Source organism: Hippopotamus amphibius, chromosome 9 (assembly GCF_030028045.1).
Source record: "Hippopotamus amphibius kiboko isolate mHipAmp2 chromosome 9, mHipAmp2.hap2, whole genome shotgun sequence".
Lineage (NCBI taxonomy): Eukaryota > Metazoa > Chordata > Mammalia > Artiodactyla > Hippopotamidae > Hippopotamus > Hippopotamus amphibius.
Window position 1 is genome coordinate 117,969,492 of NC_080194.1, and position 26,035 is coordinate 117,995,526.

A 26,035-nucleotide genomic window follows, 5' to 3' on the forward strand; every position below is an offset into this window, starting at 1 on the left:
CTCTCTACAGTCTCATGCATTCCAGTCTTCACAGCAACCCTGGGGTGGGGGGGGCGGGGGAGTGGGGACCATCATTATCCCCATTTTACAAGGTGAGGAAACTGAGGCATTGAGAAAGTGACTTACTCAAAGTCACACAGCTAGAAAGGGGCAGAGCCAAGATTCAAAGCCAGACATTTCGCTGGGAGTCCTCATTCTTACCCACCGCCCTTGGGTGACCTTGGCCTCAGCACCAACAGCTAGTAATAATGGTAGCTAACATACTGGGCACTTAGTCTGTGCTGGGCACTGTACTTGGCACATTTTACGTGTCACCTAATTTCACCCTCTGAGCAATCCTTTAAAAACTAGGTACCATTGTCCCCGTTTTGTACACGGAGAACGTGAGAAGTTAAGAGTGTAAGTAACTTGTCCTCTAAGCTGGAAATTCCCAGAGGGAAGAAACCTTGTCCATTTTTTTTGTCGAGTCCAGTGGGGCTAATTCAGTGCCTGGCGTACTGTGGGCACTCAATAAATGCTTTGGGGTTGGTTGGTTGGCTGGATGGATGGATGGATGGATGATCAATGGCAGCGGGAAGAAGGCAGGGATGGAGAGAGGGCCGGCCTGCCTGTCTCCAGTGCCCATACTCTGGCCACAGCTGGGAGATCCTGGGATAGGAGGCTGATGTGGCATTTGACGTGGCTCTCCTGGGGGTATCTGCAGGAGCCATGGTGCCCATAAAGAAGTACCTGCTCAAGTGCCTGCACCGGCTGCAGAAGGGCCCCGGCTACACCTACAAGGAGCTGCTGGTGTGGTACTGTGACAACACCAACACCCACGGCCCCAAACGCATCATCTGCGAGGGGCCCAAGAAGAAGGCCATGTGGTTCGTGCTCACCCTGCTCTTCACCTCCCTCGTCTGCTGGCAGTGGGGCGTCTTCATCAAGACCTACCTGAGCTGGGAGGTCAGCGTCTCCCTCTCCGTCGGCTTCAAGGCCATGGACTTCCCCGCCGTCACCATCTGCAACACCAGCCCCTTCCAGTAGGTGGTCCCTGGAGCGCGGCTGGTCTCATGGGGGTGCATTTCTTCTTTCTTTTTTCCCCTGCCTTCTAGCTTTCCTTCCTTCTTTCCCTTTTTCCCTGTTCTCTTTCTCTCTCTTCCCCTCTTTGCTTTCATCCCTTTGCAGCAAGTAAGATTCAAAGTTCATAAACCTCCTAGGCTTAGAAATAACCTCAAAAAATACCTGGTAGTCCCTGCCTTCGGGCGTGCCAGTGCCTCTTTATTGATTCAGTGTGTATTTTTGGGGCACCTACTATTGCCAGGCACGGTTCTAGACACCAGGAATTCATCCGTAACTAAAACAAAGTGGCTGCCTTGCCACAGCCTCCCAGAGAAAACAGACATTAATCTTTTTTCCCGTAAATACTGAATTTGTTATAATTGTGAGGATTAAAAAATATATATTGCCACCATACCTGGAGTGCTTATGAGATGCCAGGCAGCGTGTTGAGTGTTCTCTGGGGCATTCATGTTATTCTGATCTGCACAGCCACCCTAGGGGTGGGCGCTACTGTAGTAGCCCAGTTCACAGGTCAGGAAATCGAGGTTCAGGGAGGTGAGGGAACCTGCCTGGAGACGTAGAGTGTGCAGCTGTGGAATTTGCATCCAGGCCTGATCTGGCTCCAGAGATGCCACTGTTGAACCACTTGATGGCAAAGCCTGGGAAGGGGACGCCCAAGGACACCCAACCTAAAGGCTGAGGAAAGGCAGGGTCTCGGTCAGAGACAAATGCCCCGAGGAATGAGTAGAAGCTGGCCAAGCGGAGTGAAGTGAATGCCCCAAGTGGAGGACACAGCACATGCAAAGGTCCTGGGGTGAGACAGAGCTTGGTGCATTCAAGGAAGTGAAAAAAGGGCCAGCATGTCTGAGTCACAGGGAACATTCTTGTCCAAAAGAAGGTCCTGGAAGGGAATTTATATTTCCTGATTACACTTCCAGTTATCAGAAAGTCACTTCTTTCTAGTAATAGGGCTGCTCTCCCTTGCTTGGGTGGTCTTTGAAGCTACTCAAGAAAACTCTTAATAATTATAATAACAAAACATGCTGCTTTATTCATTCATTCATTCATTCATTCATTCATTCATTTATGGCTGCATTGGGTCTTCATTGCTGCGTGTGGGCTCTCTCTAGTTGTAGAGAGCAGAGGCTACTCTTCATTGCGGTGGCTTCTCTTGTTGTGAAGCATGGGTCCTAGGCGTGTGGGCTTCAGTAGTTGCGGCATATGGGCTCAGTAGTTGTGGCACACGGGCTTAGTTGCTCCAAGGCATATGGGATCTTCCTGGTCCAGGGATCAAACCCTTGTCCCCTGCACTGTCAGGGGGATTCTTAACCATTGCGCCACCAGGGACGTCCACACCCTGCTTTATAAGCATCACCTCGTTGAATCCTCCGAAAGCCCTCTAGGGTAAATATTTCAATTTGCCACCCCCCACCCCCACCCCCCATTTTGTAGATGAGAGACCAGCGCCTCAGAGAGGTTAACCCACCCAAGGTCACATAGATATTAAGTGGCATGCCAGAACTCAAACCCAGAACTTGCCAAGCTCGACAGCAGCTGTGGACGTTTAGGCTGTAACAGCAGCCCCCACCCCGCAGCCCACCACCTTCCCAGTTCTCCTCTCCCTGTGTGCACAGAGGAGGCTGGTCGAATGGTCAGGGGACAGGCGGTGTCAGCACCCGAGGCTGGTGTCAGCTCTGGCTGCTGTACGCTTTCGTACCAGGACTTGGGCCTGTGTCCGGAGTTTAGAGCTCTCTCCTGCAGGAAGTCCTCCAGCCAGAGCTGACACACAGCCACTCTGGAGACCACACTCTGGGGCAGGGTCTTGGATAAATTGGGTGATGGAGTGACTGGGGTGCAGGGCCTGGGGCCCCCACTCAAGGCTTGGTGGGAGCACTCACTGGTGTGGACACTTTTCTGCCAGACTGACTGGTCACCATTTCCAGTATGGGCCTGAGAGAAGATCCTGGATCCCAGCCCCACCGTCCCATCTGCCTCCTCCCTCCTGAAACTGGCTCATGTACCCCAAATCGCTGCTGGAGAATTAGGACCTCAGGATCACAGACCAGCCCCTCCCCCAACATTCTCTGTCCCTCCTGAGAGGGAGACGTCAGAACTCTGTCCTCACACAGCACATCTACTAGAGCCCACCAAACCCAGGTTCCAATCTCAGCGCTGCCTCTCATCAGTGGGCTAAGCTCAGGAAATCAGAGCAACTCCCAGAGTTTCTTTATCCATATGTGGGGATGCTTATAGAATTGTGGCATAGATTAAATAAAAAGACATAGGGGGCTTCCCTAGTTGCACAGTGGTTAAGAATCCACCTGCCAATGCAGAGGACATGGGTTCAATCCCTGGGCCGGGAAGATCCCACCATGCCTCGGAGCAACTAAGCCTGTGCGCCACAACTACTGAACCCATATGCTGCAACTAGTGAAGTCCATGTGCCTAGAGCCGGTGCTCCGCAACAAGAGAAGCCACTGCAATGAGAAACCCCCGCACTGCAATGAAGAGTAGCCTGTGCTCACCACAACTAGAGAAAGCCTGCATGAAGCAACAGAGACCCAATGCAGCTAAAAATATAAATAAATAATAATAAAATACACCTTTAAAAAAAAAAAGACATAGGAAGCACCTCGTACCTGGCACATGGTAAGTGATCTGTAACCATGAGCTCTTAGGATTCTTTCTCACTAGCATGTGAATTTCATAAGGAAAGAGACCTGTTCTGTCTTGTTTGCTATACTATCCTCTGTGCCTTGCGCAGTACTTGGCATCTCGTAGATGCTCACCAAATGCTGGGTGAATGAACGAGTGAGCAGGTGGGTGGAAGGATGCATGGACACAAGGGTGGGTAGAGAGAGATGGGTGCTCGGGGTGGAGGGGCAGTCTTCTCACACATGGTGGAGTAGGAGGGGATCCCAGATGACAGTCGCTCTGCTTTGAAGCTGCCCCCTGCCCCCCTGACCGGCCCTCTCCCCTGTCCAGGTATTCCAAAGTCAAGCATTTGCTGAAGGACCTGGATGAACTGATGGAAGCAGTCCTGGAGAGGATCCTGGGCCCTGAGCTCAGCCATTTCAATGCCACCAGGGCCCTGAACCTCACCATCTGGAACCACATGCCCCTGGTCTTTATCAATGAGCAGAACCCCCACCACCCAGTGGTTCTTGAGCTCTTTGAGGACAACTACAACGGCTCAGCAAGCAACAGCTCAACACCAGGAAAGACCTGCAGCGCCCACCACGGGTGCAAAGTTGCCATGAGACTAGTAAGTGGGCTCCAGGCACGGGTCAAACAATGGGCCCTACCTAGTGAGGCTGATGGGAGTGTCTTTCCTTAAATAACCTGGGTCTTGCTGGGGGAAATCAACCTGCAGCTGGTGCCTATTTTGTATGTTTGCAGTGCCTTTTTAAAATTAGAAATAGTTGGTATGTTAGTCAAGACCCTTTTGGATGCCGGCGACCCAGCTCAGACTAACCTGAGCAAGACAGGGAATTCCTTGTTTCACGTACTGAGAAGTCCAGGGGTTGGTGGGTTCAGGTGTGGCTGGATCCAGGCATTCACATGCTGTTATCAGGAGGCCGTCTCTGTCCACCTAGGTTCAGCGTTTCCCTCAGTTGACTTCGCTCTCTGGCAGGCTCCCTCCACATGGAGGGCCCTGGCGATGCCAGACGTACATCCCACCAGCTTAGCACTCTCCCAAGAAACAGAGCTCATCTTTCCTAATGGCCCCAGCGAAAGCCCTGAGACTGATCATCAGGTCACACGCTCACCCCTGAACCAACCACTGTGGGCCGGAGGCTGGGCTTTCATAACTGGCCAGTGCTGGGTCACGTACCCTGGAGCTGAGGGTGATGTCAATCTCTATCAGACCACAGGGACTGAGTGAGGGGGAAAGGGCGGCTTCCTGAAGGAGGAATTAAGCCTTATTATCAAAAGACAGGGGCATAAATATTGGGCAGGTGAAAAACCACAGCTATGCAGTACAGTCATTACGAAAGCATAACTGGGATACGGGGAGGCCCACAAGCCTGCAAGTGGGAAGAAGTTTCCCTGTCTGTGCCCCAGGACCCTCTGGGAGCTCTGTAGCGACTCAGATCCCTGGGCCCCACTCCTGGAGAATCTGAATGGGCATTCTGGGCCAGACCCAGGAATCAGTCTTGTTAATAGGCTCCTTGGTGATTCTGATGATCAGCTTTGGTTGGGGACCCAGATTGGGGCTACATACTCCCCAGAAGGAAGACACTGCCTGCCGTGCCCCCCGCATAGTCAGGTCTTCCAAAACCCGGCGCCCACCTCGCCACACAAACCAGCAGACAGCACAAGGCTCCGGAGGCCCAGTACCTGCTCTGACCCAACGCCCAACTTCTTTTTGGTGCAGTTGCCTGGCTTCCTGTGTCCATTTCCTCATCTGTAAAGCAGGCGTGGCCCTGGTGGCTGCAGCAGCTCTCAGGGTCAGGCCCCACGTGTGTGTGTGAGCGCGTGTTGTGTGGGTGTGCACATGGGCTGGGGGCCTCAGTGTCTTCATGATGATGGGGCCAGGGCTGCTGTGAGAATTGATGAGGTAATAGAACTAAAACCCTGAGTCAGGAATTCCCTGGGGGTCCAGTGGTTAGGACTCTGCCTCCCAATGCAAGGGATGCAGCTTCGATCCCTGGTCGGGGAACTAAGATCCCGTGAGCTGCGGGGCATGGCCACAAAAAAAAAAAAAAAAAAAGTCCTGAGAACAGAGCCCAGGACAGAGCAAGTCTTATTTCCTGGAGGTGAGACGAGGACCTCCAAGAACGAGCCTGAGGACATCACCCCATGCCGGCCTGGAGAGAGCTGTCTCAGAACTAAGGAGCAGCTTCTCCCTCCGGCTTCCTGGGTTCCCACCATGAAGGCCAACAGAAGCAGCGGAGCTGAGGCCGGAGTCCCAGGGCCTAGTCTGTCCTGTGTCTGCAGGGGACCTGGGCTTCGTGGTGGAGGGGCCTGCACCCCTCTGCAGGCGCCGGCTGACAAGGCCTGTGTCCTTCCCCCAGCCGAGGGGTAGGCAGACCTGGAGTCTCCGTCCTTCATGGTCCCCCCGGCCTCCAGGGAGCTGCCTCTGGACGTCTGGGGAGGGGGCTGGGAAAGGGGTCAGGGGAGTGGAGGGGCCGAGTGTGTCTGCTGTGGATGTGCCCACGTGAGCGCGAGTGGGATGCCGCTTGTGTGACTCTAGGTATGTGCACACGCGTGTGTCGTTGTGACCCCAGCACATCACGTGACTGCAGGCGTCAGAAAGTGCGGTCCGTCTGAGTATACGTGCGTGCTTGTGTGCGTTCGCTTGTGCCTGACGCTGCCTTATGTGGGGGTGGCTGGTGCCGTGTGTGAGTCCTTGTGACCGTGAGTGCAAACACACTCCCCACTGGCCCCGCTGCGGGCAGTCCCCGCACCCAGGCACCGCCCGAGGAAGGGCAGCTGGCAGTGCCCTCACGGTCCTGGCCCTCAGGGCGGGGGCCCTGCAGCAGCCCCCTGCCCACAGGAACCCCTCTCCCCTCCCCGCAGTGCAGCCACAACGGCACCACGTGCACCTTCCGGAACTTCAGCAGCGCCACCCAGGCCGTGACAGAGTGGTACACCCTGCAGGCCACCAACATCTTCGCGCAGGTTCCAAACCAGGAGCTGGTGGCCATGGGCTACCCTGCCGAGAGGCTGATCCTGGCCTGCCTGTTCGGGGCGGAGCCCTGCAACTATAGGTAAGAGCCGCCCACACCCACCCTTCTACCCACCCCACCCCCCCCACCGCGGGCAACTGCAGCCAGGGTCCACATCCTGGGTCCGCACCCCGGCTTGGCCACTCAGCCTGCACCACAATTGTCTGTGCACCAATGTCTTTGGTTTCCTGGGGCAGAGCCTGAGACAGGGATGCCCTGAAGGCCCCATCACGTGCTGAAGGAATCGGTTTAGGAAAAGTCTGTAAGGAAAGAGGACAGAGCTAAGGGAGGATGTGGCCGCAGGTGATGTCTAGGCCTGACCTGATCCACACCAGGAGCGTACACCCCACCACAGAGCTGACCTCCCTTAAGCAGCGGCTGGCCCCTTGCACGTGCCCCCATCAGTCACTCGCCGGCTGGGTGCCACCCCCAGGAGGATGGGCTGGGGTCTCCTAACTTCCCAGGCAAAGCGGCGGAGAAGGGGCGGCTGTGAGTTGTTAGCCTCCAATACCCAGCAGCTGGGGATGTGCGCAGGCACCCCAGCATCTCCTGCCGTCAGTTTTCTCATCCCTAAGACAGGGATGTTAACTGACCGTATCCACTTCCTAGAGTCCCCACGAAGAGTACATGAAGTGGGGGACTTCCCTGGTGGTCCAGTGGTTGAGACTCTGCACTCCCACTGCAGGGGGGGTGCAGGTTCGATCCCTGGTTAGAGAAAAAAAAAATTAGAACAACAAAAAAAAAAGAGTACATGAAGTGGCTCATGTCAGCGGTTAGAACAGGGCCCTGGAAACCTTCGCAGTAAACACCCTTTTCCCAAACAACCCCTAGTGTTAAGAAGATGGCAGAATGAGGGCAGTGTTAACCCCCAGAGCCTGGGTCCTCTTACAAATGGTCCACAGATCTCCCCCTCCTGCCCCTCCCCAGCTGCTGGCCATGCAAACCCCGGGCCTGAGAGCCAAGCTCTGTCCCCGACTCGGGGGCTGCCGTCAGAGGGCTGCAGGTTTAGCAGGCGGGTCACACGGGAAGCGAGGCTGGGCACAAGCAGAGCTGCTGGGGCCCCAGGGCCCCCTCCTGGCCTCGTGGCCAGGCCTCCAGGGGTGGGGACCATACCACCTGTGTCCCGCCCCGGGCTTCGGCCAGTCCTGTTTCCCAGAGATGCTGGTGTCCTCCTGGCCTGGGGCTTCAAATTCCCAGCCTTCAGGGCTCCGGAGAAACGGGCTTTTTGCGGAGTCTTGCCGCTTTGGAAGAGTGACAGGTTACTTGTTTCACCCTCCCGGGGCCTGTGGCCTCAGACCAGCTCAGTCAACTCACGAACCTTCAGGAATCTCTGTTGAGAATCTGCTGACAGCTGTGGGCCCTCTGTCCCCCCAAAACACACAGGTGCTCAAGGGCAGGCACTTCATAGGCAGGGTCAAGAAATCAAGCCCCACTGAGCAGGCAGAGCTGCGCATCTGGTCCTTTGTGAGAGCCAGAAAAGGACGGCCCTACAGGGGGAAGAGCTACGCGATGGCCCCCGCTGACAGCACAGGCACTGGCTGGCCGGTCGCAGGCTGGATTCCAAGCCCTCTCTCTGGGCCGGGGGACTTGGTTCAGAGCACATCTGCCCAAGCATTCCTGAGAGCCCCGCCTGAAGGCTGTGGGTACCCAAGGGACTAGTGCTGTGCCCACACGTTCATCTTTACCCTCTCAGCTGAAAGAGAGAGATGTAATGCTGTGATTTCAAATACTGGCTCATCTGCTCCGTCGGAACATGACCTGATGTGTGAGTAAGTTGGGAACGTGGGTTCTACTAGGATCCGCTGGGATCTGCTGTGAGGTCCCTGGTGCCTGAGGGGTGAGCATCTCCCGCTGAGCGGGATCCCAGTGCTCGAAGGTGTGCCTTCTGCACACAGCACGGCCCCTAACCTGATCCAGCTACTTCCTGGCCTGATCCAGGGCCGGAGGCAACCTGGGGATGGCCTGCTTGTTGCCAAGATGGTGCCCTCCAAAACGAGCCCCACGTGGGTCACGTGGACTGTGGGTGGTCCCCCAAAGAGAAGGTGGCTGATGGGCAGGCAACACCCGGTATTGGCCACGCAACTTTTGTGGTGTGGCTGTGGCTGAGGAGCTGGTCTCGTGAAGGGGTCAAGGCTGGACTCTGCAGGGGTTCAAATTGGGTTCAAATCCTTGCTCTGTCTTACAAGCTGTGTGGCCTTGAACAAGTTTCTTAACCTTGATATGCCTCATTTCCCTCCTCCATAAAATAGGTAATCACCATGCCTACTCTACAGGGTTATTTTGAATATTAAATGAGCTCATATGCATGACAGGCTGACGATAGTGAAGGACTTGGAATGACTCTCATTAAGCCCACATTCGACAAGGAACTCATTCTTCAATAATGATGCTAACCTTTACTGCGCCCTTCTGATGTGCCAGGCACTATTCTTAGCACTTTGCATGTATAAAATCAGTTTAACCCTGGCAACAAGCCCTTGTTTTATATGCTGCAACCACTGCCCAGAGAGGTTAAGCAACATCTCTGAGGTCACACAGCTGGTGAGTGGCAGAGGTGGCAGTCTGGGCCAGGCCCACCCTGCGCCTGTGTCACCTCACCACCTCATCAGAAATCAGGATCATCTTCCCTCCTCACCCACCCTACCCAAGCCTGTTCCTTCAGCCCTCAGCAGTGTGAGCGGAGGGTGCCACCCAGCCACTTGGCACAGAAACCCTAGTCCGCCCATCTCTGTGCTCCTTCTCACTTCCACCGCGACTGGTTACCACCTTCCTGAGTCGGCCTCAGATTCAGTGCTGGAGGACACGTGCCTCTCTCTGCCCTTCCAGTGCTGGGCTCCAGACACTATGGCTTCCTAACTCTGTTCTGGACTCCATCCTCTCCCCCTCCTATGTAGCAAATCCTCAAGATGTAGCAGCTGCAGTTTTAGGAAAATATGAGCCTAACATTTGGACCCTAACACCAAACCACCCAGATTTGAATGCCAGCTCTGTGTGTTGTTGGACACGCTGGTAAGCCTCTTTGGGCCTCAGTTTTCTCATCTGGAAAATAGGGATAGGGAGGTGACCTCATAGGGCTGTCATGGGGATTAAATGAGTTAACATAGATAAAGTGTTTAGAACAGTGCTTAGCACGTGGTAAGGATTATATGAGCACTTTAAACTTTTTATTGCGGAATAGTTTTAGATTTATAGGAAGGTTTCTAAGAGTACAGAGAGTTCCCTTGTACTCCTCACCCAGTTTCCCCTGTCGTTAACATCTTACGTCACCATGGTGATTTATCAAAACCAAGAAACCAACAGGGGCACATGACTATTGAATACACCTGACACTTGATTCGGATTTTTATCGGTTTTTCCTGGTGAGGATTCCACCTAGGAGACCACATTGCTGTCGGTTGTCATGTCTGCCTCGTCCCCTCTGGCTGTGACACTTTCTCAGGCTTCCTTGTTCTGGATGACCGTGACCGTTTCAGAGCACCGGTTGGGTTTTTATAGAAAGCCCTTGATCTGGGTTTATACAGATACGATGGCTTTGGGGGAAGAAGACCACAGAGGCGGGGGCCTGCTCATCACGTCATGTGAGGGGTGCACGTTAGCCACTCGACATCCTCTGTGATGTTGACCTGCCTCCCTTGGTGAAAGCGCCGTGTGCGGGGCTTCTCCGCTGCAGCGTAACCACGTTCCCCGCCTGTGCTCTGTATCCTGGAGGCAACTCTCTAAGTTCCTCCTGTACTCTGGGGGGCTGTGGGTGGGGGGTGGGGGTGGCAGCAGGGGGAGAGGGACTCAGCTCCACGTCTGCTGGAGAGGGGAACGTACCCTGTTTGGAATTCTTCTGTAAGGAAGATTTATATCTTCTCCAGTTGTTTATTTTTTCAATCGCTTATTTAATACCAACACCAGTAATATTTGGGTTGTAATCCGATACCACACTATTTATTTTCTTCCTCAAAATTTTCCAACTTTGACCGCTGAGAGGTCCTTCCGTTGGCTCCTGTGTCTCTTTGACACGTCCCCATCCCTTTATTTCTTTTTTAAGTACTTCCTTACTTTCTGGCACAACAAGAGGCCCCAGTGCTAGAATCAGCCATTTCTCCGAGGAGCTCCAGTCCTTTTATTGGAGAAGTGTATTTAGAAACCACGATCTAGGCATATATGTGTTGATGTTGTTGTTGATATTGCTTCAGAGATTGGCCGGCTAGTTTCTGCCCTTCCCCAAACCCTACTACACAGTACCGCTGTTGTTATACTGCTTCCTACGGGGATGCTCTCTTTCCCAGTCTTTTCTGTAGGCTTGCTGGTCTCTGTCTATCCGTCTAGCCTCTGTTCCAGGGAAGCTTTTCCGAGGGAAACGCCTAGCTCTGGAGCTGGGAGCAGCCTCTCCAGCTAAAGAACATTATCAACAAGCAAATAGTTGGCAAGACTGAGAGTGCAGCCCAGGACAGGAGGGGATCTGGCCGCGCCCTGAGCCTACTCCTGCTCCTAGGCTGTAGGTGTCTGAGACAGCTCCTTGAGAACACTGTGTCCCCACGTCCCTGGGGCGGGGTCTCTCCTTCCAGAGCAGCGCCTGGCTGCAACTGGTTTGCCCTGCTCCGTTCCTTCCCTGTGGCCACAGCCCTGATCCCACACAGGACAGAGACTCTGTGGTGCCCGCTCAAAGCTGTTTCTTCCCTCTGGGCCTTCGTGTGTGCCGTGCCCCCTGCCTGAGCTGCCTTTTCTCCTCCCCAACCCCCAGGCTCGGCTACCTCCTACTCATCCTTAAGGTCTCAGCGCAGGCCTCACCTCCTCCGAGAAAACTTCCCTGACCCACTCCCACTCCCACTCTTCCAGCCTTATCTCTGTTGGTACTCTTATCACATATTATAAGTTCGGCAACAAATATTTACTGAGTGTCTGTCTACCAACTGCCAGGCTCTGAGGATGGGGGGGTGAATTTGTTCAGGATTTCAGTGTGCTGGGCTTCCAGCCCTCACCTCCAGTCCTTTCGGGTGGGTGCTGTCGTTACCCCGGTGTCACTCGGGGAGAAATGAAGCGCAGCAAGGTGAACTAACTTCCCCCAAGCTCACCAGCCAGTAAGCGGCAGAGCCAGAATTCAAATGCAGGCAGGCTGGCTCCCAGGCCTGAGCTCTTAGCCTTTAAGTTCTTTCTCCCTCCAGACAGACAGCTGCCGTCCCTGGGATTATGGTCTAAAGCAAGAGGCAGCTGAGACGCAAGCAGTTAAATAAAGAAGATGAGTTCAGCTTCTGCTGCATGCCCGCAAGGGAACAAGCAGGTGGAAATGGTCAAGTCACCGGGAAGTGACTTTTCGTAGGGAGGTCAGGGGACAGAGTAGATGAACCCCAAGGATGAGACGAAACCAGATATGTGAAGGGCTGCTCAGAGACTGTCCCAGGCACAAGCGGCAACGGGCCTTGAATTTGGAGATATCGTGGAGTGTCTCTGGAGTATAATGAACCAAGGGGAGAAAACCAAGTAGGGCATTTGCATTTTATTCTGTGAGCAGCAAGGAGCTTCCGGAAGGTTCTAGCAGGAACATGCCGTGGTCTGATTCACAGTTTAAACACTTGCCCTGACCACTGTGCGGGAGGAAGATTGTAAGGGAGCAAGAGTGGAGACAGAGGCTCCTGCAGGACCCAGGGTCGGGGGTGCCGGCGGCCCGGACCAGGGCGGGGGTCTTGGAGGTGGGGGGAGGCAGGCAGGCCAGAGACACGCTTTGCAAGGAGAGAACTGCCGTGACGCTGCTCGTGGTCTCCCCCACGCCGTGAGCTTCGAGGGTAGGGATGTCTTGCCGGCCTCCGTGTCCCCACCGCAGTGCATGCCTCAATAGATGTTGGGTGGAGAAATGCAGTTTCTTCCTGATTTCCCTTTCACCGTGGAGGACACCAAAGCGCAGGGGTTGAGGAAGCAGCTCACGGGTGTCAGGCGGGGTCAGTTCCCAGATCAGATTTCACCGCCTGCCCTGGACCCACCTCATTCTGCTGGCACAGAGGCTGAGACAAAAGATAGAGGAAATGGCTTCCTAATCTGAACATAGGGTCAGATAGCAGCTGACTTCATGGGGTTATTTTGAGGATTAAGGAGAAATCTTCAGCACGGGCCTGGCCCATGAAAGTTGCTCAGTAAACATTGTGGAACAGAGAGCTTAGAAAGTATTGCATTTCAGGTGATGTATTTGATTCACTGAGCCCCATTCCTTCCTGTTTTTAATAACAAAAACCATATAAAGAATCCAAAGGCATTTTAAATGCTATTTCCTGTGGAGACTTGAGAACATACACACAGACAGAACAGGGTGTGATGAACTCACATGGACCCACCACCCAGACCCAACAGGCGTGGTTCACATCCTGTCCTGTGCTGTTTTTTGTTTGTTTGTTTTCTTTTTATAAATTTATCTGTTTATATATTTATTTTTATTGGCTGTGTTGGGTCTTCATTGCTGTGCACGGGCTTTCTCTAGTTGCAGCGATCGAGGGCTACTCTTTGTTGGGGTGCATGGGTTTCTCATTGCAGGGGCTTCTCTTGTTGCGGAGCACAGGCTCTAGGTGCGTGGGCTTCAGTAGTTGCGGCATGTGGGCTCAGTGGTTGTGGCGCATAGGCTTAGTTGCTCCGCAGCATGTGGGATTTTCCCCTGCAATGCAGGTGGATCTTTTTTTTTTTTTACATTTTTATTTATTTTATTTTATTATTATTTTTTTTCTTTAAGAACTTTCATTGAAAGGATGCAGATGCAGAGAATGCACTGGAGGACATGGGGTTGGGGAGGCGGGGAGTGAAGGGGAAGCTGGGATGAAATGAGAGAGTAGCACAGACATATATACACTACCAACTGTAAAATAGGTAGCTAGTGGAAAGTTGCTGTATAACAAAGGGAGATCAACTCGATGATGGGTGATGCCTTAGAGGACAGGGAGAGCAGGAGGGAGTCGCCGGAGGGAGGGGATATGGGGATATATGTATACACACAACTGATTCACTTTTGTATACCTCAAAAGCAGGTACAAGAGTGTAAAGCAATTATATTCCAATAAAGAGCTTAAAAAAAAAGAACTTTTATTGAGATACAATTGACATACAATAAACTGCATATATTTAAAGTGTACAATTTGATATTTTTTTCTTATTAGTAATGTATATATGGCAATCCCAATCTCCCAAGTCATCCCACAGGCAAGTAGATTCTTAACCACTGTGCTACCATGGAAGCTACCTGTGCTGTTTTTCAAACAAATCCCAGACCTCATATTCTTTCATTTATACAGTGTTCAGAATGTATCTTAAAAGACAAAGACTTTTCTTTTAACAGAAGCACAATACCATTATCCCCCACCTGAAAAAGAAATGAACAGTGATTCCTCAATGCTATCGATTACCCAGTAAGTTTTCAAACTCGTCAATGTCATACTTTTTTTTTTGTTTATTTGAATCAGGGTCCAATTAAAGTCCACACGTTGTAATTCTAACAAAGTCTTTGAAGTTTCTTTTAATCTATAAGTTACCTCCCTTTCCCTCTCTCACAATCTATTTGTTGAAGAAACTGGGTTATTTATCCTGTGGAGTTGGATTTTGCATATTGACTTTCTATGGTGTCTTTGAACTTGTTCCTCTGACTCCAGTATTTGCTGTAAATGGTAGTTAGAGACAGATGCTCGATCCTGTTCAGGGCTGGGGTTTTTGTTGTTGCTGTTGTTGCTGTTTGTTTGTTTATTGGCAAGGCCACTTCCCGGGCAGCCTGGGCTCTTCCATCAGGACACACGGCATTGGTCACCATGGGTGCATGTTGCCCTAAACCCTCAGGATTGGGGGTGAAAAACGATGATCCTCTGATTGCATCACTCCCTCTTCAGTTATTAGCTGGAAGAAGCCAGAAGTCACAAGGGGAAAAAATAAAGTCAGATGAAGGGAGTCATAGATGAAAAGAGGTTTAAAAGGCATTTCAGCCAATCACATGTCAATGTCATTTGGAATCCAATTTAAACAAATAAATTATAAAATGAAAACGGACCTCTAGGAGATGGTATTAACTGAATGTTTAATATTAAGGAAATTTTGTTAGTTATGTTTAACACGGTCATGGTGGTTTTTTAAGAGCTCTTACTTGTAGAGATACTATAGAAATGTTTACAAATAAAACTATGATGTCTGACATTTGCTTCAAAATAATATGGGAGGGAGAGTAGGGGTAGGTAGAGATGAAACATGACTGGATGTAGGGGATTGTTGAGGCTGGCGGTGGGCTTCGTTCTCTCAACTTTTTATGTTTGAAAAGTTCCATAAAAAAAAAAATTAACCAAATTATCTGAAACTACATTACACTGTCGCTTCTTCCATGAGCATCTTTATACAAACATTTCGTGCTTTTGTTCAATTATTTCCTTAGGAAGCATTCCCATGACATAAGGTAAAACCCTAGATAGGGTGCTTCACACCTCGTTGTTCCTGGCCTCTGCGGTTCCTCTTCCTCTTTCTCTCTCTCCTGGCCTCTGCTTGCACCCTCTCCTGATTCGCAACCCCCTCTGACCCTCCATCTCCATCTGCTTCCTTCTTTGCCTCAGCCCCCAAGGTTCCCAGACAAGCCCACCTGTCTGGATTCTACCAGCATCTTGGAGCAAACGCTGCCTGGAGCTGCCCTCTCACTCTTATGATCTGTAATAGCTTCCTGTGGCCACTGTAACAAGTGCCCACGAATTAGATGGCTTGAAACAACAGAAATTTATTCTTTCACAGAGGAGGCTAGAGATGTTAGCAGCACCAGGCTCCCTCCAAAGGCTCCAGGGAAGAATCCTTTCTTGCACCTTCTAGCATCTGGTAGGCTCAGGTGTTCCTTGACTTCTGTCTGTGTAACACCAATCTCTGCCTCTGTCTTCATGTGGCCTTCTCCTCTGTACCTGTGTCTCCTCTTCTGTCTCTTTAAGGACACTTGTGGTTGAATTTAGGGCCCACATGGATAAAAAAAGGCTGATCTCATCTCAAGATCCTTAATTACATCTGCAAAGACCCCTTCTCCAAATAAGGTCACATTCACAGGTCCCTGGGGTTAGAACAAGAACATCTTTTTTTCGGTGGGCCACCATTTCAGTGACCACATAGATTACAAGACCTGGTAGATGAGACAGATGAAAACATCAAAGAAACTTCTTTTTCATAATTCATGGCTAAGCCTGAGAGCCTGGCCCTGACGCCAGAGAGACTACCTCCACCCCTCTTTCCCAAGGAAGTCCAGGAATCTCCTCTCTGGTGGGTGCATGGGTGCAGGGGAATGGACAGAATGACCTGTTGCTCACCCTGCCTGAGCCTCTCTGAGCAGTAATCTCCCAGCTCCCGTCTGCCATGAGTGCCCAGTGGAGGTATCCGCTGGGGTGGGGGTGGGCCCTGCCCATGGACCCTGCCCCACCCTCCAGCTGATGGTGTTTCTTTCAGAAACTTCACGCCCATCTTCCACCCTGATTACGGCAACTGTTACATCTTCAACTGGGGCATGACCGAGAAGGCCCTCCCTTCAGCCAACCCCGGAGCTGAGTTCGGTAAGTCTTTGTTTGTCCTGGAGCCAGAGCCATGAGGCTTTAAATCCTATCATGTGGGGCTTAAAGACCAAATTACCAGGGCCGTTGAGGGGCAGGACCAAGGGTAGACGGAGACCGCCGTGTGGGGGAGCGGCCTCTACTCTGTGCATGGGCGCTGGGCCAGGTGCCTTCTCAGCCGCTCCCCCACTCAACGCTCACAAACCCATGGCGTAGCGACCGGTGTGCCCATTTTGCTGATGAGCAAAGCGAGGAAGCAGTAAGCTTAGTGGTCAAGAGCACAGGCTTCTGTGACCAGGTGGCATCCCGGCTCCACCCCTTACCTCTGGGTGCTGCTGAGCGGAGACTTCACTTCTCGAAGCCCTCTTTTCCCCATATCGTACAGAGCAGAGCATATAGTATAGACTTCATCGAGTCATCCTGGCCAAAGGCAGGTAGACCTCTGAGCACAGAGCAAGTAGCCTTGCCTCTGAGCCTGGCAAGTAGCAAAGGCTCAATAAATGCGGATATTCTGAGAAGTTGTAAATAACTTGCCCTCCATCACACAGTTAGCCCGAGGCAGAGCCCTCGTTTCTGTGCGGTTCTTGAGAGACACTGAGCAGGTAAAGCAGTAAACAGCAGTGGGGAAGAGGGAAATGGTTGATGGCAAAGTCTGCTCATCTCCGGAGAAAGGCTGGCAGACTCAGCATGTGTGCCAGGCCCGGGGGAGCCAACCCTTCCTCCCGCCTCAGGTTCTGCCCTCCCCAGCCATCAAAAGGTGGGTGTCATTCAGCAGCTGTCAGGGCTGCTGGTCAAGAGGGATGCAGGTGAGCTGCCCGCCCTTCACCAGTCCCTGTACCTCGGAAGTCACTGGGTATCACAGAGGTGCTGGTCACCTCACTCTATAGGAGAAGATGATTAAGATCCAGGAGCCCGGCTGCCTGTTTAGAAGTCCAGCAACTTCCACTTCCTCATTGGGTGACCTTTGACCCATTGGGTCCCTTCCCCTCTCTGTGCCTCAGTTTCCTCATCTGTAAAATGGGGACAATAATTGTACCTACCTCATATGCCTCTTCTAAGTACCAGTGAGGTCAGGTAAATAAAGCCCTTAGCCCAGCACACAGCATGTAGCAAGTGCTCAATAAATGCTAGCCTTGTTGTCCTACCTAAACACCTAGCCCAGTCGTATGGTGCATAAAATACTGGGTCAGGTCTCTACCATCAAGAAGAGAACAATGGAGTGGGGAAGGAAGACAGATGATAAAAGAAGGATCTCAAGAGTGAGACAGGTACTTGGAAGGAAAATTCTAGGAGAGCGTATAACAGAGATCCTGAGACCCGGTCTAGGTAGTCAGGGAAGGCTTCTGGAGGAAGTGACGCTTGGGCTGAGATCTGAAGGAAGAGCAGGAGTTTCTAGGTGAAAGGTGAGGCTGGAGACAGCATTCCAGAGAGAGGGGAGATCATTAGAAAGGCCCAGCAGCAGGAAAGAGCAGGGCAGCTAAGGGGGGTGAGTGGACAGAATGAGGACCCATGTGATTGGAGGCGGGGCTGCCTGTGCTATGGCCCTAGATCTACCTGCCATGTGGAAAAGAGATCATGAATGGGGGGCAAAGGAGCCCAGAGAGGAGACCATGGTGGCTTGGACTAGGATGGAGGCCTTAGAGAAGGCAAGAAGTCTGGGTTTTCGTAAAGCGGAGCCAGCTTCCTGCATAGACCCTGGAGGTCCCCTTGGCTGGAGGGGGCTTGGACAAGTGGGTGGCAGGTGTCCCCTCAGCCTTGAGGGGCGAGCTCAGGCAGCCCTCGGCCTCATCTTCCCCTCAGGCCTGAAGCTGATCCTGGACATGGGCCAGGAAGACTACATGCCCTTCCTCACGTCCACGGCCGGAGCCCGGCTGATGCTTCACGAGCAGAGGTCGTACCCCTTCATCAAGGAAGAGGGCATCTACGCCATGTCTGGGATGGAGACTTCCATCGGAGTGCTGGTGGTATGGCCGCAGCCCAAGGGCAGCCCACCTGCCCAGCACCCACCTCCTGGGGTCTGAGAGGAGGCGATCTGGGCCTCCCCAAGCCCTGGACCTCCTCACCATCCACTCCTGCCTCACCTTCTGTCTGGAATCCCACCGGGCAGCCGTGCTCTGGGGGAACATGAGTGCCCCCTCACCACTGGCGCCTGCTGCGGCGTCAGCCCTCCATCCCCTCTCAGCATCCCCTAGGCCTGCATGCTAGATGGGAGGGGGGAATGGAGGGGGCTTCCTAGGGTAACCAGGGGCCCCCGCAAACAACCTCTCACACAGGACAAGCTGGAGCGCAAGGGCGAGCCCTACAGCCAGTGCACCATGAACGGCTCCGACGTCCCCATCCAAAACCTCTACAGCAGCGACTACAACACAACCTACTCCATCCAGGTGGGAAGACAGGGCAGCCTCATGACCCTGGGGCCCCGTCCATGTCTACCTGGCCCAAGGCCTGAGGTGTCTGGGAAAGCTGAGTCCAGCAAGGCTGGCGCTCCTTGATCTTTGGGACTACAGGGTGCCCTGAGGACTAGGGAACCAGTCTAGTCCTGGTTCTCACCAGGACCCGGGGCTGGCCGCTTCTCATCCCTGCTTTGCAGGTGTGCCCTTGGGGTCTCGCTGGGCTTTCCCAAGAAGAACCCTTGTGTATGTTAAGGGTTTACATGGGTTACATCACCGTTTGATCCTTTTAATATCCCGGCAAGACAATAATATATTTAATACTAACAATAATGATGAATTATTATTAGCATGTATTAATATGTGATTAATAGCATTTATTACATATGCTATTTATTTTAAGGGTTAATATACTAATAACATCAGGCTTATCATGTGCTAGGCAGGCACTGTTCCACGTACTTTTCATATATATATTAAATCATTTAAGCCTCACCACAGGGAACTCCCTGGCAGTCCAGTGGTTAGGACTGCTTGCTTTCACTGCCAAGGGCCTGTGTCCGATCCCTGGTCGGGGAACTAAGATCCACAAGCTATGAGCCGCTTGGTCAAGAAGGAAAGAAAAAATCCTCAGAATAACCCTAAGATGTAGATAGTATTATTAGGAATGAGGAAATTGGGGTTTACAGACCCCAGTCCGAATGTCACATCAATGCACCTAAGTCCCTCTTTGTATCTGGCCTCAATCCCCCTCGCCGCAGCTGGGGGCTTCCCTCTTGTCCTGATCTCTAAGCTCAGGCCAGGAGGGCTGGCCTCAGACCTGGCCCCCGTGGAGAGGCCAGACTGAATCTTTGCAAAGATGGCAAAAGTGACCACTCACTGACACTTTTTCTCCCAGCCCAGTCTGCCTTGGCGGATAAGAAAACTGAGGCATAACAAGGGGGAAGCCCAGTGCCTGGCTCCGCGTCTGAGAGCCCTGAGCAGGATGTAGTTTTCCCTTTGGCCTTCGTCACGGGAATCCACTCTCCCCCATGCCTGCCCACCTGCCCACTCCGTCCAGCTGACCCCCTGCACCCCACACTCTGACCCTCCTGTCTGGAGGGGCTTCTGCCTGGGATGGAGAATTTGGGGAACTTTCCAAGCTTCCGGAGGGACAGACGGACAGACAAGGCAGCACAGGGAGGTGCGGAGCACGGAGGAGGCCACAGAGGCATCAGGCCCCAGCTCTGGAGACCTCATCCCAGAAAACCTCAGTTCTTGCTTTGTCCAGTGCAGTCACCACTGTGACCAGAGACTTTGGCAAAGCCTTAGGCCCCGGTCAGGTGCTCTGCGCTCCCCAGCCCTCTCTCACCTTCCAGGTGAGACAGTGAGGTCTGGGGGAATGTGAGACACTTGCCTAAAGTCAGAGCTCCCTTCTGACCCCACTGCCCCCAACCTCGCCCCAGACCCGCCCCTCGCGGCTGTGCCATTTCATCTGCCACCCTGCCTGCTTCCTCCCGCAGCAAACCCACAGGTTTGCAAGCGAGGACAGAGCACCAGATGCGTTAGCCTGGGAAGCGGCAGGCAGGAGGGCGGGAGAGAAGGCGCGGGCTTCTTGGCAAGGGTGGGAGCAGGGAATCCTCCGGAGGCAGCACTTGGGAAACTGGGCAGCGAGAGACGTGAGGAATGGCTTCTTCCGTTCACCGAGCACCCGAGGGCAAGCTGACCTCCCCACCTGAGCCGACAGGAACCACAGGAGTAAACTGAGGCTCAGAGGCTAAGGGCTGGCCCCGGGACACATAGCTCGTTTCTGAGTGGATTGAAACCAGGTTGGAATGACCTGAAAACCCGGTATGAGTAGATCCGTCTCATCCAGCCCGGGGGTGCCTGAGTCCACGCTCCTTCCTCCCCCACCCCCAACCAGGGGACATCCTGTAGAAGGTCATTTCCTCTTCCATCCGCGCTGAGCACTCAGATCACCCTTCTACCTTCCCTGAGTGTTTCCCTCCAGGAAGAAGGCGCACAGGGCCAGCCTGCCTGTCTTCCCTTCTGGGGCCTTGCATGTAAAGGGCTCGGAAGGCTGCTGGCAGCCTTATGACAAGAGCTATCTAAGAGGTGGCCTTTTTTTTTTTGGCCGCAGGCGGGATCTTAGTTCCCTCACCCGGGATCGAACCTGTGCCCCCCTGCAGTGGACACACAGAGTCCTCACCCCTGGACCACCATGGAATTCCCTAAGCGTTAGCTTCAGTGTAGAATGAGCCACCCCTCCCCCTGTCATCTGTGGGGCCCCCAGCTCTGAAAGGTGGGGGGGTGCTGTCCTCAGAGAGCTGGGGCCTGGCCTGAGTCCCGCTGCGGGGGCCAGAGACAGGGAAGGACCAGCACGCCCCTCCTCAGGAGCAGCGTGGCTACCTCACCACCAATTCTCCGCAGGAGGGGCTCCTCCCTCGGCTCCCCCAGCCCCCTTGGCCTGAGCGTCGAGCTCCCTGGGCCCCTATCCCCCACCCCCAGGGCCGGGGTGAGGGCAGCACCATCAAGTCTGTGTTCTCCCTGCACCTCCCCCACCCCCAGGCCTGTATCCGCTCCTGCTTCCAAGACCACATGATCCGGAATTGCAGCTGTGGCCACTACTTGTACCCACTGCCCCGTGGGCAGAAATACTGCAACAACCAGGAGTTCCCGGACTGGGGTGAGTGGGGAGCCCCTGGGACCAGCCTCCAGCCCGCCGGGCCACGGCCACAGAGGCTCTGACCACAGGGGAGGGCAGGGCTCCCCGTCCTCACAGTCCACAGCCCCTCTTGCCCTGGCTCGCCCTCCCTGCTCCCCCTACTCCTCGACTGCATGAAGTGTACACTTGAAACATGTATGCTCGGGAGAGAATTTGTCCTTGAGACCTGAAGCCACAGGGAGGAAGGGGCCCTGCTGGGCTCACACTGGGCTGGGGTCCAGGCCCCGCGTCCAAACACCGATGGATGTTGTCAGCGGCAGAGAAAGTCCCACCACCTCTTAAAACTAACAAAATGTGTGGACGAGAGGGGAAAACTGAATCCCGTCCAACCACCCATTCCCTTCCCACGTGACCCCGTGGCCCCGGCCCCCTGGCCAGGATCAGGGGTGACAAGCGGAGGGAAAGCCGCTCTGATCCTGCTGAGCTGGCGCTGGGATGTTTGGGGAGAGGACCCCCCAGGCCAGGCTGGGCCAAATGACTGGAGATGGGGGGCGGGGGGACCATTCTCTGTGACAGCGGGAGTTTGGATTGAGACAACGCCCCCCACGCAACCTAACCACAGGCCTTAGGTGGCCCGGGGCCAGGAGGGCAGAGGGTGGCCAGAGGCTCAGAGCAGAAACCCCGCTCAAAGTCTCCCGCCCCCACCCCTCCTGCCCAGCCCTCTGCTACTCGGCCCTGCGCATGAGCCTGGCGCAGAGGGAGACCTGCATCGACATGTGTAAGGAGTCCTGCAAGTGAGTCCAGCCTGGACACCCGGGTGGCCGGTGGGGCGGGGTGTGGAGGGCGGGGCAGTGGGGACAGCGACGGGCTGCCTTCTCTCTTCCAGTGACACTCAATACAAGATGACCATCTCCATGGCCGTCTGGCCTTCCGAGGCCTCCGAGGTGAGTCAGAGGAGCGGCCAAACCCCTGGCTGCCCATCTTTGGGCGGGAGGCAGTTCCAGGCCGTGGTCTGCAGGCTGTTTGAAACTTTAGAGAGGGGTTCCTCCCTCCCCATCCCTCCCTCCCAGCTTCCTTCCACCTGTGTCCCCCAAGCACTGTGCTGGGGACACAGCAGTAAAGGAGACGCACAGTCCTTTGCCCTTACAGAGCCTACTTTCTAGCTGAAGAGACAGATGATATACAGAAATAAGATCATTTCAAAAGGCTGTGTAGGAAGTAGACCAGATGATGCGAGGGTAACTGGGGGAAACCGCTTTAGACAGGGTAGCTGGGGAAGACCTCCCTGAAAAGCGGATATTGAGTTAAACCTGGGGGATGGGCTAAGCCAGCCTGGGCAGGTCTGGGGAGGATCTGGGCAGAGGGAACAGCAAGTGCAGGGGCCAGAAGTGAGAAGGAGCTGAACAGGGAGGCCGGGCCTGTGCGGGAGAGCCTAGAGACCTGAGTGCCTTCTCCCCTTTCTCCCTGTACCAACACACGGTCCCTGGGGGCTTCAAGAAGATACAGGCCTGTGGTCTGCCTCCTGCAGGTAGCAGGGCCCATGACTGGGAGGGGATGCTGCAGGCACCATTGTTTTCAGCTACCTTTTTGGGTTCCAGGACTGGATTTTCCATGTCTTGTCTCAGGAGCGGGACCAAAGCACCAATATCACCTTGAGCAGGTGAGCTCAGAGTCTGGATGGGCCAGGGAAGGCAGAAAAGAGGAGGAAGCAGAGCCTTAGGGGAGGGGCTTGGACATAGGGCAGCTACTCAGACACCTTCTCACACTGGTCAGATCCAGAAGCAAGCCTAGAAGAGGAAGCACTGGGACTGAGAGGCCAGCCAGCCGGGCTCAGAGCCTACCACTTCCTAAAGGACAGCCTATTCGTCCATCTGTCACCTGTGCATTCACCCATCCCCTCTAATCCTTTCATCCTTGTACCCAACCACCCATCCACCCATCTGTCCATCATCCATCCTCCAGTCTTTTATCCATCCATCTATCCACTCACACATCCATCCATCCATCCATCCATCCCTCCATTGGTCATCCTTCCATTCTTCTGCTCATCCAACCGCCTACCCATACTCCATCCACCCATCCACCCATCTGTCCATCATCCATCCTCCAGTCTTCTACCCATCCATCTATCCACTCACACATCCATCCATCCATCCATCCATCCACCCATCCATCCATCTTTCCATCCTTTCAACACAAACATGCATTGAGCACAAGAAAGACAGTTTGGGACTTCCCTGGTGGCACAATGGTTAAGACTCCGTGCTCCCCAAGCAGGGGGCCCAGGTTCAATCCCTGGTCAGGGAACTAGATCCCGCGTGCATGCTGCAACTAGGAGTTTGCATGCCACAACTAAGGAGCCCTCCTGCTGCAACTAGACCCAGCGCAACCAAATAAATAATAAAATAAATATTTAAAAAAAAAAAAGACAAGGTTCATTCTATCAGGAAGTTTGAGTCTAGAGGACAGAGATATGTGAACAGGGCTTGTGATGATGGGCGTCTGCACAGGACTCTCTCTCTGGGAGCCCAGCAGGGAAGGAGGCTTCTTCTTCCTGAGAGATAAGGGAGGTCTGCATGGGGAGGTGACACCTGAGCTAATCCTCCAAGGAGGAGTGGTGACTATTCAGACAAATAGGAGGAGACAGCAATGTCCCAGCAGAAGCCTGGAGGCGTGAGAGAGCATCGCCTTTCTGAGGACCATCAGGTGTAAGGCGGAAGCCCACTCGGCCACCCTTCCCTGCCCCAGGTCCCCTGAGAGAGGGCCAAGGCTTTAGGACTCTATGCCAAGCCTACTGTACATGGGCTGGGAGCGGGAGAGGGGGCCCAGAGCCGACCCTCAGGACTGTCTCGGGCCCCCACATCTTTCGGAGAGCTGGTTTAGAAAGGGGCACACAGGATGGGGCTGAGCAGAGATAGCTTTTGTGGCCCCAAGGCCTAGAGGAGCCCCTCCTGGCTCTTGTTTGGCCCTCACCACTGCTGGGAGTGGGTAGGTGAGAAGCTCAAGCCGGAGGAGAGCTGGGCGGGGTGGGGGGGGGGGGGTGTGCGTGCGTGCGTGTGTGTGTGTGTGTGTGTGTGTGTGTCCTGGGAAGAGGGCACCAGCTCCCTTTGCTGCCTCCTGCAGGAAGGGAATTGTCAAGCTCAACATCTACTTCCAAGAGTTCAACTATCGCACCATTGGGGAGTCAGCAGCCAATAACGTGAGCCCCACACCTCCGCCCCGCCTGCAGCCCCTCCCCCCGGCGCCCTGAGGGTGGGGAGGGTCCTGAGCCCCACAGAGAGGTGAGGAAGGTCCCTCAAGCAGCCCCAAATGACTTCGCTGGGCTCAGACGGTCACCCTTTACCCCTTCCCGGCCAGCAACCCCTTCACAGGAATCTCCGGCCGGGCTTGAGGCGGGAACCCGTGGCCCACCCCACCCCCAGCCCGGCCCTCAGCCCCCTGCTCCCCGCAGATCGTCTGGCTGCTCTCAAATCTGGGCGGGCAGTTCGGCTTCTGGATGGGGGGCTCGGTGCTGTGCCTGATCGAGTTCGGGGAGATCGTCATCGACTTCGTGTGGATCACCATCATCCGGCTGGTGGCCCTCGCCAAGAGCCTGCGGCGGAAGCGGGCCCAGGCCCGCTATGACGGCCCGCCGCCCACCGTGGCCGAGCTGGTGGAGGCCCACACCAACTTCGGCTTCCAGCCTGACGTGGCCACCCGGGGCCCCAGCGCTGGGCCCCACTCCCACGAGCCGACCCCGCCCATCCCGGGCACCCCACCCCCCAACTACGACTCCCTGCGTCTGCAGCCGCTGGACGTCATCGAGTCTGACAGTGAGGGCGATGCCGTCTAGACCCTGCCCCGCCCATCCCGGGCAGCCCAAGCACCTGGACCTGAGCTGCCGAGACCATTGCCCGAGGCCACATTTTACGATGCTCTCTCCACAGAGCCGGGACGATAGGTGTCCAAGGCCAGAGTCCAGGTCCCTCTATGGAGAGGCCAGCAGCCCCTGGCCAGTCCAGGCTGAAGGCTCCGTGGGGTCACTGTGCTGGTACCAATGTGTGTTCCTGCTCACACCCCCAACCTGACCTGATCCTTGTCCTGGGATGCCCCCTGCCAGGCTCCGAGACCTGGACCACCCTCTGCTGGAGGAAGGCCATGTCCCTCCCAGTGCCAGTCACCATCTGCCCCAGAGATGAACAGGCAGGCATGCTGTGCTGTCTGTCCCCAGAATCAGCGTTCTTTTCCTTCCTGGCCTCAGCTACCTGGTGAATGTGTTTAGCGAGGGCCGCTCTGGTGGAGAGCAGGCATCAGAGGCCCTGCCGGGTAGCACATGCTTTGTTCTGGAAAATAAAAGTAGAAAACACAGGGTCTAGCTTTGTTCTTATCCGACTGGGCAGCCAGCCACGCCCTGATGCATCTCTGGGGGTGGAAGGGCAGCGACCTGGCCAAGGAAAGGCCCAGACTGGTGATTTTTTTCTTTTAAGATTTATTATTTATTCATGGCTGCGTTGGGTCTTCATTGCTGCACATGGGCTTTCTCTAGTTCTGGCGAGTGGGAGCTACTCTTTGTTGTGGTGCGTGGGCTTCTCATTGCGGTGGCTTCTCATTGCAGAGCACAGGCTCTAGGCGCGTGGGCTTCAGTAGTTGTGGCTCTCGGGCTCTAGAATGCAGGCTCAGTAGTTGTGGCGCATGGGCTTAGTTGCTCCGTGGCATGTGGGATCTTCCTGGACCAGGGATGGAACCCATGTCCCCTGCATTGGCAGGCAGATACTTAACCACTGTGCCACC

The 26,035-nt window shown here is 54.3% G+C and overlaps 1 protein-coding gene across 1 annotated transcript in view; it reads left to right on the forward strand.

Annotated features, from left to right (window-relative positions):
* Positions 1-25,613, forward strand: part of SCNN1B (sodium channel epithelial 1 subunit beta) — a 61,762-nt gene extending 36,149 nt beyond the window's left edge. Inside the window, exons 2-13 of the mRNA XM_057748801.1 lie at positions 704-1,022; positions 4,027-4,306; positions 6,565-6,755; positions 16,131-16,234; positions 18,032-18,195; positions 18,505-18,615; positions 21,169-21,286; positions 21,984-22,059; positions 22,152-22,209; positions 22,864-22,925; positions 24,389-24,464; positions 24,717-25,613. Coding sequence (XP_057604784.1) covers positions 709-1,022; positions 4,027-4,306; positions 6,565-6,755; positions 16,131-16,234; positions 18,032-18,195; positions 18,505-18,615; positions 21,169-21,286; positions 21,984-22,059; positions 22,152-22,209; positions 22,864-22,925; positions 24,389-24,464; positions 24,717-25,097 — 1,935 coding nt within the window. The 5' untranslated portion in view covers positions 704-708 and the 3' untranslated portion in view covers positions 25,098-25,613. The remainder of the gene's footprint in view (positions 1-703; positions 1,023-4,026; positions 4,307-6,564; positions 6,756-16,130; positions 16,235-18,031; positions 18,196-18,504; positions 18,616-21,168; positions 21,287-21,983; positions 22,060-22,151; positions 22,210-22,863; positions 22,926-24,388; positions 24,465-24,716) is intronic.
* The last annotated feature ends 422 nt before the right edge of the window (positions 25,614-26,035 follow it).